This window comes from Anarhichas minor, unplaced genomic scaffold (genome assembly GCF_050575085.1).
Source record: "Anarhichas minor isolate MPS153535 unplaced genomic scaffold, ASM5057508v1 ptg000071l, whole genome shotgun sequence".
Lineage (NCBI taxonomy): Eukaryota > Metazoa > Chordata > Actinopteri > Perciformes > Anarhichadidae > Anarhichas > Anarhichas minor.
Window position 1 is genome coordinate 5,685,639 of NW_027466517.1, and position 15,407 is coordinate 5,701,045.

Here is a 15,407-nt window from a genome sequence, read left to right on the forward strand (position 1 = left end):
GACAGAAAGAGCTTTTTCATAGTTCTAAGAATCCCTTTTATTATTGTTTAACATTCGTAGTTATCAAAACGCAGTTTTGAGGGACATCTTAAGCTTCTATTTCAGAGTAGGTACTCTCCCAGTCCAAGAGGGAGTGACCTAAAGTGTACGGTGGATAGTCTAACACATGACAGACAAACAAACAGACACAAAACATGGAAGAAAACACGACCAAATGGGCCGACAGCAAAGTTTAGAACAGGGATCACTAATAGGCGGACCTCGGTCCAGATACGGACCCAGACGCTGTCCTATCAGGACCTATAACGGATAATTGAGAATTATACATTTTGGCGGAGTGCTTCTATTTTACCCTGTGTAGCTTTTCTAGCCTTTATAGCACTCGTTCAGCAGTCCAGGAAACACACAAACCAATTGCATGCATTGTAAATCATCTCACGTGATGCTACTCAGCCGATCAAATATGTGTATTCCAAAATGCATCGTGAGTCAAGTGAGATTTATAGACAGACAGGAGAGAGACGGGGCGAGAGAGAGAGAGCAATGGGAGAAGTAAGTAAGTCCGAGGAGCAGTTTCACATGGCGTGCTCTAAAAAGAGAAAAGTGAACCGCAAAAACAGAGCTTTTAAGCTTTATTTGTTCATTCTTCCTGCTGGTGCTCTGTCCACTCTGTCTCATATGTTCAGATACCGTGGCCGTTATTTAATGCGCCAATGTGAAACGCCACTACGAGACCAAACATAACTCTTTTGAGCAAACATACCCACTCGAATCTGAACTGAGGGCAAGATGTTGAGATGTGTAGAGATTGTTTATTATAAAATTGACTGAGACCGTTATGATGTGAAATCGATTTAACAAAAGAGAAGAAAAAACTTAACTCCAGTCACAGTCTTTTTAATTTTCTTTCATTTTTCTAAAATCAAGCACTTTCTTTTAAGTTGCAAGTTTTTCAAAAGTTCTTTGTTGTGTATTATTTAGATGGACACCTTGTTATACTTGAAATGAGAGAACATTTATTTATGTACTTCTATGTATTTATAATCCATCCAGTTAAATTTGAAAACTGAGAATAATAATTGTTAAAATATAATTGATGTGTACTTTCTTTATTTGATTTGACAGTTGTTGTTACTACTACTAGGCTTCTTGAATATGGCAATAAATAGCGCAAGTTAGATATCATTGTAATGTTCCGGACCTTTGCACAAGGAGATTTTCCCAATCTGGACCTTTTGGAATTTTAATTGAATACCCCTGGTCTAGAAGTTAATTCATGAGCACACACCCACCACAACCAAAGCCAAAGAAAGAATGAGTGACGCTGCTCAGTGAGCTAACCTACAAAGTCTAACCCAGTAGCACAAAGGTTAGCCCAGTAGCACAAAGGTTAGCCCAGCAGCACAAAGGTTAGCCCAGTTGCACAAAGGTTAGCCCAGTAGCACAAAGGTTAACCCAGTCGCACAAAGGTTAGCCCAGTAGCACAAAGGTTAACCCAGTAGCACAAAGGTTAGCCCAGTAGCACAAAGGTTAACACAGCAGCACAAAGGTTAGCCCAGTAGCACAAAGGTTAGCCCAGCAGCACAAAGGTTAGCCCAGTTGCACAAAGGTTAGCCCAGTTGCACAAAGGTTAACCCAGTAGCACAAAAGCTAACACAGCAGCACAAAGGTTAGCCCAGTAGCACAAAGGTTAACCCAGTAGCACAAAGGTTAGCCCAGTAGCACAAAGGTTAACCCAGTAGCACAAAGGTTAGCCCAGCAGCACAAAGGTTAGCCCAGTTGCACAAAGGTTAGCCCAGTAGCACAAAGGTTAACCCAGTAGCACAAAAGCTAACACAGCAGCACAAAGGTTAGCCCAGTAGCACAAAGGTTAACCCAGTAGCACAAAGGTTAGCCTAGTAGCACAAAGGTTAGCCCAGTAGCACAAAGGTTAACCCAGTAGCACAAAGGTTAGCCCAGTTGCACAAAGGTTAGCCCAGTAGCACAAAGGTTAACCCAGTAGCACAAAGGTTAACCCAGCAGCACAAAGGTTAGCCCAGTTGCACAAAGGTTAGCCCAGTTGCACAAAGGTTAGCCCAGTAGCACAAAGGTTAGCCCAGCAGCACAAAGGTTAGCCCAGTTGCACAAAGGTTAGCCCAGTTGCACAAAGGTTAGCCCAGTAGCACAAAGGTTAACCCAGTAGCACAAAAGCTAACACAGCAGCACAAAGGTTAGCCCAGTAGCACAAAGGTTAACCCAGTAGCACAAAGGTTAGCCTAGTAGCACAAAGGTTAACCCAGTAGCACAAAGGTTAACCCAGTAGCACAAAGGTTAGCCCAGTTGCACAAAGGTTAGCCCAGTTGCACAAAGGTTAACCCAGTAGCACAAAGGTTAGCCCAGTTGCACAAAGGTTAACCCAGTAGCACAAAGGTTAGCCCAGTAGCACAAAGGTTAACCCAGTAGCACAAAGGTTAGCCCAGTAGCACAAAGGTTAGCCCAGTAACACAAAGGCTGACCCAGTAGCATTAAGACTAACCCAGTACCACAAAGGTTAACCCAACTGTACAAAAACTAAACTAGTAGCACAAAGGCTAAGACAGTTGCTTTCATCCAGGTATTTCTACATATATATAAGACAATTATATGTTAATAATTCATGAAAGAAATCAGGACATACACAGTCTTGTCAACTTGTGCTGATTATATATCATGAATATACATTAAATACAATATTATATTCTACAATTTTGCTGAAGAGTGTGTAGAGAGAGAAAGAGGCGAGTCTAAGGTGTGGTCTAGCTCCTGAGTATTAACAGGGAGCACGCCAGCACTGAATGTGAATAATGTATGGCATGCAGCACCTGGTCACACCGTGTGGAGGTAAAACACTGTTCCTCTCCCAGCATGGGGAACTGTTAAAGAGCTTGAGCCTGGACCTGGGCTGTGTGGCGATGGTGTGAAGTGTGCGGCAGTAGGTCTGCCGATATCATCACAATGTTGTTGGAGCTGCTGGCGCTATCGTGATTAATACTAGAGAGCATGTAGTTGGACAGCAGTGAATCGGTGCAATTTGTGAATCGGTTTCATTAGCTACTGTATGGGCATAGCTAGCAGCGTACAGTGCGTGACACCACACATAAACTTCTTGACCTTGAGAAACTCTTAACAGAACAAACTCACATTTAAATAAACTAACAAAAGCCATTAGGATATCCAACTATACGACACAGATGCAGACAATTAAGAGGGGCTGATATTTTGGCCCTCGGTGGAGGTCTGAACAAGTGCCAACTATTTAGAGGAAGGACCCTCCTGACTGCAGGCTACTGCAAGAGAAGACAAGTTAGTACTGTTCAGGCAGAGAGGGAGGGGTATATCGAGTTATATTAGTGTTGGAGTACTCGAGAGCGGTCTTGGTCTCGGTCTCAGCATTTTTACTTGGTCTTGTCTCAATTTCAGACAAGAAGGACTCTGAATTATCCTTTCAAGACCACAACTACGGGGGTATCACTAAACTGCCTCTGCATTGTCTGATTTATTTGTTAACACCAAACTGTGGTTGCTGATAGAGAACAAAGGTAATTTCCAACACAGAAAATTCACCTCTGCAATGCCTTTGGATTATTTCATCAAGACATTTCTCATTATGGACACACACACATATACAGTACAAATGCCATTAAAGAGGGGAATGAAGAGGAATCTGTAGCTGTTTTTATGGAAATAGGGATTGTTGTTAAAGCACTGTACAGCGTTCTCAGAATCAGTTTAGAATGTTTGTTTAAACATTCCTGAAGGGTGAAATATAATATTTTTGGAAGGTGGGTGAGCTACTATCTTTAGTTTTAATAGGCTTATTTATAGGCCCCCTTTTTGCTGCAGATGGATTTGAATAAAAGTTTGATGAACTGAATGGAACAAAAAGATAAAACTGAGAGAAAAACAAACTGTAGTGGAAACGCTTTCCAGACATGATAAGGGAGTGGGGAAATTACTGTCAGATTCATCAAGACTTTTTGTCATCATAATTCTATAACATATAGTTCAATGTACATTTGTGAACCCGATCCTTTACAGATATGTCAGGCTGGAGATATTCTACAATAACCTCTTATTCAAGGGAAACCTGGCCAGGAGGGCGTAATGCTCTACACAGCATGATAGGACCCAATACCATGAACACAATATGAGTACATTCTGTAAAACCCATTTCATTTCTAAAGGTTTTATCATTAAATCTCTTATCAAATCTTACTTTATTGTAACTGTGAATGACCTTTGAGGCCAATTTATGGGCTGGATGAATCAAATTGACTGGGCTTGAATATACATATTATCTTCACACTAATAGATGGTAAACTCTGTTACGTAAGTTTAAAAACTTCAATGAGGTCACATCCATGTAAACACTGTCTAAATGAGCCAGACAGATAGACGCTCCTCAGCTTTTACTTCATCTAACTCATTCCACCACAGTATTGTTCAAGCGTGTCTCCAAATAGCAGCTCCAGTTTAGCTTGACACGATATCAAAGAAGCTGACATGAAGTGAGCTAGCAGCTTTTCATTGATCTCTAACTGCGGCACACTGTAGTTACAGCGGAAACAACAACAAGCACCAACTGGTTCTGTTTATCAACGCATTATTTAGTGATGCAGTGTTTCATTTATATAGTAGTATTTATGTGCAGGACTGACAATACATTTCTGACTAGCATGATTTGCAACTCTGAAAACAATTAGTTTAATTGTTTAATTAAACAATTAAAAATTAATTGTTTAATTAAACAATTAAAGTTTAATTGTTTAAAACAATTAAACTGGAGCATTCATGAATCATTCCTACAGAAACGTGACTTATCACCACAAGTAATTGCATCTAAAAAAGTGCAAATTAGTCCACTTAAAGTATAAATGACTCTTCTGTAATGACAGGTTCCACCATGGCCTGCAGCATGTCCTGGTGAGTCAAAGTGCAATTTAGGAGTAGCTTCAGAGTGAATACTCACCAAGGCCATCACTAACAAAAGCAGCAGGCCCACTTCTGTGAAGGAGAGCCAAGCCATGAGTTCAGTGAATCCACAGCGTACGGCAGCCTGTCCTTTCTATGTGTGGAAAACCCCACAGCAGACGGGAGGTCAAAACAGTACTTAAACACACCTATGTCAGCTTCATCCCCCTCCCTCCGCACCTAGAACCAGTCTTATATGTGTAGACCCCTCCTCCTCCCTCCCCTAGCATCATGCATGCTTTCATAACCTAAACTGTCACATGTGTGCATGTTTTTCAAAGGTGTGTCGGATTACGGCCTTATGGTTTTTAAAGGGTACAGTAAAGCCTCAGGCACTTGATGAAGCTGACAAGGACAGACAAGTAGCGCACACTGTAAAAACACTCGATCAGGAGAAAACCTTCCACTTTCTTCAGAAAATATGTATTTTATTATTTTGCAAAAAACAGTAAAGTTACTCATTATGACGCCAGCATGAAGGGATGCTTCGTCATTAACATACAAATGCATATAGTCAAAATCAATGTAATTAAAGTTATGGCTCAGGTTCAGGAAGGTGTATTTCCAGCAGCAGCGCAAAACAGGCAACTAAATCCCCAGTAAACCCGTCCAGAAGAGTCAGCAGCACGGTGTTGCGTGCATTGTCTTGGACACATGCAGCTCCACCGCATTAATTAGCTGCGAGGTCTTCCTGGCATACTCAATCAGTATGTTACGCCCAGCCTAACCTTAGCGAGTGAACGCTTAAGAGAGAGAGTGTGTGTGTGATCAAGTTAGCAGTAATGCTATAGGTGTGAACATAGCCATGCAGTGTGTGTATAATTTATTTGGCGGTGACTTAAAATGAAGGGGTTAGCTCAGAAGTTAGCAACAACTCAGGCTCACTGAAGGTGGATCAGCGCTTTTCTCCTTGAAGAGACAAGCCTTTCCTTTGTTTTGCTCAGTTTTGCTCATTTCGTGAGCATTTCACGAGACTGGGTTAGTAGGCCCAAGTACAGATGCAGCTTGATGCTCAGCAGCCATGTCTCCCCATCCCCATACCCCTCCCAATAAACCAGCAACACTTCCAACTGAAGGAGAGGAGAGCAGCATTGTGTTGAATGAAATGTCAGTTGGTAGTAACTGAAGTTTTGGTTATGATGTATTACAAATATTATCATATTATACTATATATTATCATATGCAATGTGTACACTCTACAGTGCCAGGTCCCTCTTCAAGTGATACAGTTTTGTGTCAGCAGTACAAATGCAGATGATGAGGATGAAGAAAATGAGCGAAAGGTGCACAGAAAGTGACAAAGTGAGGATGTTGAAAAAACAAAGCAGCAAAAAAACCTGATACAGACGGGGAGACTACTGTTCGCACGTTGGCCACAAGAGATGCCAACCTAGAAATGCTGCTGGAGTCAGAGGGCAAGCCAGTCCCAGAGGCCTTGCAGTATGTGAAGCTCACATGTATAATGAATTCCCAAGTCATGAGGAAATAATGCACACATTGAGACTGCTACTCGAAGTAGAAGAATTGTAGTTGCAGAATCAGATACTAACACAAACCTTTTGTAAATTAAGGCCCACATCTGATTGTTAAAATAATTCTGAGAACAACCTTGTGCTTACCCTCAATGAGACACTTGACTATTGGTTGCAGCAGTATCTCTCGGCACATAACCACATTGCTACAAGATAAGCTCCTTAGCGTTTGTCAAGGGTTTCCTACTTCAAGCTACACTAGCAGCCACCACATAGCTTGCTTTCAAAGTGACTTTTGACTGAGTTGTTACTTGTCCGAATTAATTGTAACTGTAATTGTTTTAATCCCTCATTTAACAGGATTTCCCATCATTCAGCACGCTGTGCTGTCGCTTCTGCATCACATCCTGCAATTATAAATCCAAATCGAAGGTATTCAGGTTCGGATTTGCTCACCAAGCGTTTTGGAGCTTTCACTGGCACAGGGTTGTCTCCCACTTTACTTGTTCATAAAAAAAAAAAAAATCCATTTTCAGTCACTGCACTATGAAAATAACTAGCTTTGTATATCACCAAATTTAAATTGAATCTAACCATTTGACAGTACCTCTCCTGCCCACTAGATAGCGCTCTCAGAATAGCTGCCGAGATGTAGCACTGCACTTAGCATCAAGGAAATCGCCTTTCAGGGGTAAAACCAAAGACTTGACGATATGCACAAAGAAAGCTTCCTTGGCACACTAGAGCTTGTCTCATTACGATCCACTGCTGAATGAGTACAGATTCAGTCTGACACATTCATTGGAGTTCATTGAATTATGTGGAAGACGAGTTTTGAAAAGATTTCTAAAGGAAAGGGAGGATGCCATTTATTATTCAGTCATCTGTGATGCTATAGACATAGCAGATTGTTGAGCTCAGATATGAGTAAGAACAAAGACACAGATGACTGAGAGACCACTGAATGGTTTCTTAACTTCAAGGAATTTCACCAAAATACAGGAAGTCTTGTAGGAGGTGAAAATGTGCTTCAAGACCAAAGGATTGGAGATTGGAGAGAGCAGGGATATGTCTACGGGGCAAACGTGTCCGGTACAGTCAGGGGAGTCCGAGCCCAAATATAACAAAAAAATAAGATCTGGCTACATGTTCACCTTGAGCCTCCCACACCTTAAATCTACTAGGTGCATGTCGCAAGAAGTACCAACATTTTCTGGCTGCATCAGTCATCTTTACACACTTGTTAGTCCCAGACCAGAGCGAGAGGCCATCTACAGAGAGAAAATAGGTTGCTCTTTGAATCAACTCTCCGATACCCGCTGGACAGTAAGGGTTGAGGCTAATTCATCTGCAGCAAAACATAGTGGTGTGCTGTGTATTTTATACCTGGGCCTTCAGTGCTGTCCTACTACAGTTGAACCACCTCCTAATAACCTCATTATGACGCCAGCATGACGGGATGCTTCGTCATTAACGGACAATGCATATCATCAAAATCAATGTAATTAACACAATGACAAGAACAAACTCACAAGAACCAGTCACATATATTTATATGACAACAAAGCATGTAGAATAACATAAAACCCAAATAACACGATTCAACAGGCCTCTGCACATTCCAGCAAAACTGCGGCGCTAAAACCCGCGTTCAGCCACACACTCAAGAGCACCATTCAAATATTATTCACATCAGAGGGAACAATATTAACCATATCATAAAAACGACACCATAGACAAAGTAACACAGTAGAAACGCTACTGTAGATGTAAAAACACAAAAAGCAGTTCACTTACCAAAGCTGCTGTTCACTTAAAGACAAAGTCCATCCTCCTTTCTTTGTTAATAAAGAGTTTAATCCCACGGTTGTTCAGTACATCCGTGCGTTTTAGTTCCAGTAAGAAGTCCTTCTGGATTCATGGACGCCAGTGAAGACAGTCGAGCCTCCCCAGTTGTATTTCTTGAATACGTTTTAATGCGTTTGAGGGCTGAAAATGTCCGCTCGGCAGAGGCAGCTCGATTGATACGTCCAATGTTGCTCTGGGGACATATTTAGTCTGTGCCAGTGTTGCCAATTTGACGACTTTCTCGCTAAATCTGGCGACTTTTTTTGTCAAAAGCTACTAGCGACAAATCTAGCGACTTGTTCTGGTGTTATTGGAGACTTTTTTGGTGTTTTGACTCTGATGTTAAAGCACATACGTTCTGCACTGCCGTGAACGAGCAGCGGGTGCTGCCGTGAGCCGCCCCAAAGCACTCACAGGCGGTCAGTCTCACAGCAGCCTCACGTAGCAGTCCCAGCTGCAGTCAGAGAAGACAGGAGACGCACTCTAGGCGTATTCTCTGCAGTTAGTGTATCTGTAGGTGTTGGCTTCATTTTTACACGAAACAAATAATAACCGTAGCTGTGTTTCAGCTGCAGGCCAGCAGTGAAGGCCCAGGTATACAATGCACGGCCCGCCACTGAGTCTAGTGAATAAATATTAAAATGGCTTGCCATAGGCTGATGGAAAAATGTCTTGTTTTCAAAAAACACATGTAAACAAAGGCAACGTGTGCCTCTTCCCCACCTCTACCGAAATTTCATGTGATCATAGTGTTTCCCTTCTGTTAAAATGGCATTAAATTAGCATTAAACTTGCAATGTTTTCTTTATCTCAAAATTTGTTTTTCACCATCAGAACGTCAACAGTGAGGAAGCTGAGAGAGAGATTGCACAGACCACCATAGGGCTTTACTTGATTCGCAAAGAAGGTGCTGATAAAAGAGGACGAGCCAGAGGATGTTGGAGTGGTGATCGAGGGTGTGGAGCTGCTAAGCAATCTGAGAAGCATTGCCTTTGGATGTGCCATGCTTTTTGGCCTGATTTACACACTCAACCTGAGCTATCCCAAGGAACTCAAATTTACATTTGAGTTCTTCCAGAAAGTGTTGATGAACTTGGATGGCAAGAAACTGTCCCCAAAGGTCCAAGCACTTAAAATGAAGATGCTTCAGTGAGATCCCGAGGACAGAGCTAGCCACATTTTGGCGTGTTGGACATTGACATTTTGTTCACCTGTTAAAGACCGTAATGAAGCCACTTGTGACTCACTAGTTTGTGTTATACATGTTTCCAAAAGTTTACTGTGTTGCATTTTGAACATTTGCATTTTGCATTTTGAGTTGTTGGTCGACACATGTCATCGTGCATTTTATACATTTTAATGTATCCGTCAATAAAGTCTTCAGAACTGTTCTTGTATGCATTTAGTGATTTATTACAAATACTTGAATTAATACATAAGGTTTATGTAAAAGTTTGCATTCATTTTATTTGATCAAATCACATAAGGATTAGTCAATTTATTCAGACTGACTCAACGTGATAGAAAAGCATAGTGTTTAATATGACCCTTTACATTGAATTTATGTAATTGCAGGTGGGCCGTCAGGGCCTGCAAGGCCTTCTCTGCTGGCCTAAACAGAATCACAAAGCTATATCTATTTTATAATTTAATAATTTTTCATAAATACACTACATGTATTATAATTGATAAAAATATTTTTCCCATTATCTTATGTTCTCATTGCACAGCTACTGTCTTCCTCAGTTGCTCTGCTTCCAGTGCAGCTTGTTTTAAGTAGAGCTTTTATCCAATCAGATTTCACCTCTGTGTCTCTAGGTAAGAAGAGAGGCAGAGGCCTGCAGACTCACAAGTGAATCCATGTGCAGTTTAAGTGAATGGGGACGATATTGTTGATTGTCATAGTGTTCAACCAATCAGATCTTTAGTTTGACATGTTGGGCGTGTCAGTGGGCGAGCACGTGACTATTGTGAAACGAAACTTAACAGCCAGCAGAGGCTGATGGGTAGTGAATCACATCACGTGATGCAGCTCAGCCAATCAAATATGGACATTCTGACTGAGTGAGATGCACCATGACACAGGGGGCTGAGACGAGGAAAGACATTGCAGAGCAGTATGTTCAATGTTGAAGTTGTGAAAGTAAAATTCTATGATAATCTCTTTGGGTCGTGGCTTGTTATTAAGGAATGATGGTGGATCCCACAGCCAGACCAGCTGAGAACATTATATTTTCCTGAATTTAGGCTTTTGCATTTTCTAAATGCTCTATCATTATTCAAGCGACTTGTACCGAACGGGAAGATGTGCATAGTTACAGCCTTAAAAATTAATAATAGCTGTGGTGCCATCATGTGGTTATAAGGTGGTATTTCAGCTGCAGGACAACAGTGAAGGCCCAGGTATAAAATGTACGGCCCGCTGCTGTGTAATTGAAATACTTAAAGTCAATGTTTTTGGTATCATTATTTTTTTGAGTGCACTCAGTGCACTCAAAGTAGCAGAAGATATGCGGAAGATATGCGTTTTAAAATGGAAACGTAGTAGTGTGGACATGGCCGCAGTCTCACCAGATTAGAAGATCGTGGTCTGAAGAACTTCTTTCTGTTGTCAATGTTATTGTCCTTCAGACTGAAAATGTTGCAGTGTATTGAGGACAGGAATGTATTTCTACAGTCAACTAACTAACTGCACAGCTTTATAAATCGTATTTCATTAAATCCATAAACCCTTATAAGCTTAGCTCTCTTTTCTATGCAAAACATATTTTCAAATGAAGATTCTGCACCTTTTATGTGGACGTCCAGACTATCAGTTTGGATAGTAAATGTAGGCATTTGCAGCCATAAATTCCGCCGTACCTAGAAAGCTGAGTTTTGCAAATGCAAAATATGTTGTTCTTCTTACATCCAGCAGGATCGGTTCACGTGACCGTGACGTAGTTGGAGGTAAGAAGAACTACAGGCTGCTACTTCAGCTTGGATTTCTGGGTAACATGGTGCTTACTCAACATTCAAAAACTTCTTGCTCTTGTTTGTTATGGAAGAGAGACTTTTTGTGTGTTTTGGATGACTGTAATATTCAGCCGTACTTATTCGGGCCAGAGTATACTGACAAAGAAATGCAGCGGAGAGAGGCCGAGGCTGTGGCACTCACTTTTTTATTGTTTCAAATGTCCCTTTAATGTTGGGATACGTAACCAACTACCTACAACAACCTAATCTATTGGTCTTGATGTGTTATTTTCAGTATTTACCCTCCACCAGACCCAGTGAGCTCTTACTGTAAACAATGAGCCTTTAAAGAGCAATGTTTTCAATGTGTCACGTGTCCTCCATAACATGGAATATATGAACACAAAATGTATCGCTGATTTTATTATTTCAACATGTTTTCAACATTTCAGAAACAGTATCGTTTGTCAGAGTAAACCAGGAGAAAAGCTTCATTCTGCTGTTCTACATGGTCCTCACCAGATTCATGATGAACAGTAGCTCTGTGCTGCCATCCAGTGTTGGAACAATTCAATTCAATTCAATTCAATTTATCTTTGTATTGCCCAAAATCACAAATTACAAATTTGCCTCAGAGGGCTTTACAATATGTACACATTTGACATCCTCTTGTCCCGGGACCCTCACATCGGAACAGGAAAAACTCCCCCAAAAAACCCTTTAACGGGGAGAAAAGAGGAAGAGACCTGTGGGAGAGCAACAGAGGAGGGATCCCTCTCCCAGGATGGACAGAAGTGCAATAGATGTCATGTGTGGAACAGGATAGTGAATTACAACACATTCAATGTAATTACAGCACATTCAATGTATAACAGAACCTGACGGCACCAGATGGTTTGAAAGCTGAGGTTAGCCCTTTTCTGCCCGACCTCACTCACCACAAGCAAGCACCTCTCCAGACTGCAGACGGGTTGAGAGGGTGAGAGCTCCTGAATCAGGGCTAACTGACAATAACAAAAACCTTTACACAGATGCTGCACTGCTCTGTTGTTATACTTATATTGATACGTTACATCTGATCATACAGTCTACATACAATTACAAGAGTAGATAAAACACAAAGAAAATGCATTTTCTTAGTTTTGTGTCTTTATAAGATCTAAGAATCAGATAGATTGAATACAAAATAACATACTGAAAAACAACTTTTGTCCGTGTAAAATTTCATAACAATCCATCCGATAAGACATTTTCGTCTGGACCAAAGTGGTGGACTGATGCCCTGATGTAGGCATACCTCCAGCCATATACAAATATTTTATTTGTTCCATGAGTAGGTAATTTGTCTGCCGCTGCTGTGATGCCAGAATGAATTATAATACATGAAACCTGTCTCTGCTGATGCTGTTGACCTAGTTCTTCTCTTGTCTCCTCTCTGTGTGAATACTATCTGTCCCCCCTCAGACCCTGCTGCTCCCTCACTGATGTGTCGACCCGTCAGTGTCCTTGTGTTACCCTGGCATGTCTTAGCTCCACCCTCTGACCTGATCCTTCGAAAGCTCCTGCTGATCACCTTCTCTGGGCTGTGAGACGACGGCCATGTCCCCACTCCCTGGTTCCCCTCCACCACACCGCCTCTTTAACTTTAACTCGAGAGTTAAAGTCCCAGCAGTGTGTCCCCAGCACAGAATCATGAGATGACACACAGCAAGATGACACACAGCTCAAATTGAAAAAGTTTCAGGTTCGCCTGAAAAAAAAGCACCTGTATCAAAATATTTAATTGAAATAATGCAGATTCTTGCCTAAAAATACGCCACAGTCATAGCACAACACGCTTTACATGTCTCCACAACATATTTTACTTCGATTGAGTGAAGCAGGCCAGCATAAATGGTCTGAGTCAAGCAAAATTCAGATCTTCGGAACCAGCAGTTGCATTGCTGTATTCTAATTTTATATACTATATAACTAAATATTAACTATATATTCACTTGTCTTATCACTAAGAGTGTTCAATAATCCTAATAAAGCAGTTTGGCATAATTTGGATTAATTTTGAGCAGTTTTGAGGTGTCATAACTAGCATTCATGTGGCTGATGCTTGGCTTATATATATATAACTTTTGAACAGTTTGAAAGAGTAATTTCGAAAACGCGAGTAGACACAGGGTCTAATCACGGCCCTACTGGATGTGTTCATCTGCCATGATCGCATCTTCTCATGAGAGACCAAAACAAAGCGCATAGTACGCAGTTTTTTGGCCAAAAAATCGTGGTTTTGTGGTAAATCTTCTAGATATCTTTCAGATATGATATTAGTTCATATATAATTGTGTTTGCAGTGTTTAAAATGGCTGGTATAATGATGTTGCTCGGACTTTTTTCGTTAATTCGGTATCTAATATGTCTGGAGCATTAATTATATTTGTTTATGAAAAGTGCTTTCTACGACACGCTGAATGCTACACTTTTCTAAACGTGGTCCCGTGGGGGGCTCTCGGGTCCAAGTATTAAAAGCATTCTTAGTATGATTAATGGCACCCCTAGTGGTGGATATTAAATGTCACAATATATTTACTTATGGAATGTATTATATGTTTACAATATGTTTACTTATAGAGGATATTATATGTTACTGTATATTTACTTACAGAAGTGTTAAACCATAAAAACATAATCATTGAATGTATTAAACTAAGAAGTATAGTTACTAAATGTTCTGAGCCATGAGGGAGAGAGAGGAATTCTTGAGAACAGGCCTTTCAGAGTCGACCATATATGGTGATAAGATGAGTTTGCAGAGAGGCGGCAACTGAAGGAAACAGGAGGTGGTCTGCTGGACAGCTGACCAAGCGGGTCAAGAGGGCGAGGAGGAGTCCGAAGGATTTCAGCCAAACAATGAGCGAATACTGTCCCAATCCAGGAGGGGACAGTTGGATTTCAGCCAATCGCTGATTGACACAGACATTTTCAGACACTTTTTGACACTTGTCACATTGTGACACTTTTTGACACTTTCGGATGCTTTCTGACCTTTTCAGAACACACTCCAAAAGACACTGTTCCAGAGAGTTTTCTTCAGATCGTATGCTCTTCATTTCATAATTAACCGAATTCAGTCTATTGGGTGAGGCATGTGTGATCTCTGCTCCCGGGAACATAATACTATCGATAGAGTAATTCAGTTTGTAACTGTCTTAGCTTCTGTTAATTATTAAATACTTTTTTGATTATAAACCGGATCCAGCTGATTTTTAGCACGACTCTGCTGACGAAAGATATCAGCAGTGAGAGTGAGACGTGCGGCCTCCATAGTTCTGGGGAGAAGTTCTGAACTCAACATAACAAAGAGTTTAATCTCACGGTTGTTCAGTATATCCCTGCGTTTTAGTTCCAGTAAGAAGTCCTTCTCGATTCATGGACGCCAGTGAAGACAGTCGAGCCTCCCCAGTTGTATTTCTTGAATACATTTATTTTATTTAATAAAATTATAATACATGTAGTGCAGGGGTCTTCAACGTTTTTCAGGCCAAGGACCCCCAAACTGATAGAGAGATGGAGCAGGGACCCCCGACTATATATATTGTATAAAATTGTGTTTTATATTAAACTAGGCCTAGTGCCATGAATACCTCTTTATTGTGCATTCAATACTAAGCTATTCAAATAATACACAGGTTCATATATTCATGTTTTTATTTTAAACATGTGCAAGGTACAGTGAGTAGGGTGGCCGTGCCACTGACATTTACAAACATGCCTTGTCGACTGATACCAATGCCAATATCAACATCGTCTGTCAATTGCATGATAATCATGCATACAAGCTATTCAAATTGATGTTTTCATTTTAAACATAAATGTGGAAACGAAAATGAGTGATGGCCTATTAGTGCCACTGCCATGCAGAAACATACCTGTTATCATGCATACAATACTGAACTATTCAAATAATGGAAAGATTCATGTTTGAAAAAAAAAGAAAGAAAAAAATAAGAAATTGTCAAATCAACCAAAGATTTCGTGGACCCCCCTGCAGTACCTCCGCAGACCCCCTAGGGGTAGCGGACCCTGTTGCAGACCTCTGATGTAGTGTATTTCAGAAAAATTATTAAATTATAAAATAGCTATAACTTTGTG

The 15,407-nt window shown here is 40.8% G+C and overlaps 1 protein-coding gene across 1 annotated transcript in view; it reads right to left on the bottom strand.

Annotated features, from left to right (window-relative positions):
- The window catches only part of LOC142935063 (desmoglein-2.1), a 28,620-nt gene extending 15,755 nt beyond the window's left edge, over positions 1-12,865 (bottom strand). Inside the window, exon 1 of the mRNA XM_076079154.1 lies at positions 12,809-12,865. Within this exon, the coding sequence (XP_075935269.1) occupies positions 12,809-12,865 (57 nt within the window). The remainder of the gene's footprint in view (positions 1-12,808) is intronic.
- Between the last annotated feature and the right edge of the window lie 2,542 nt (positions 12,866-15,407).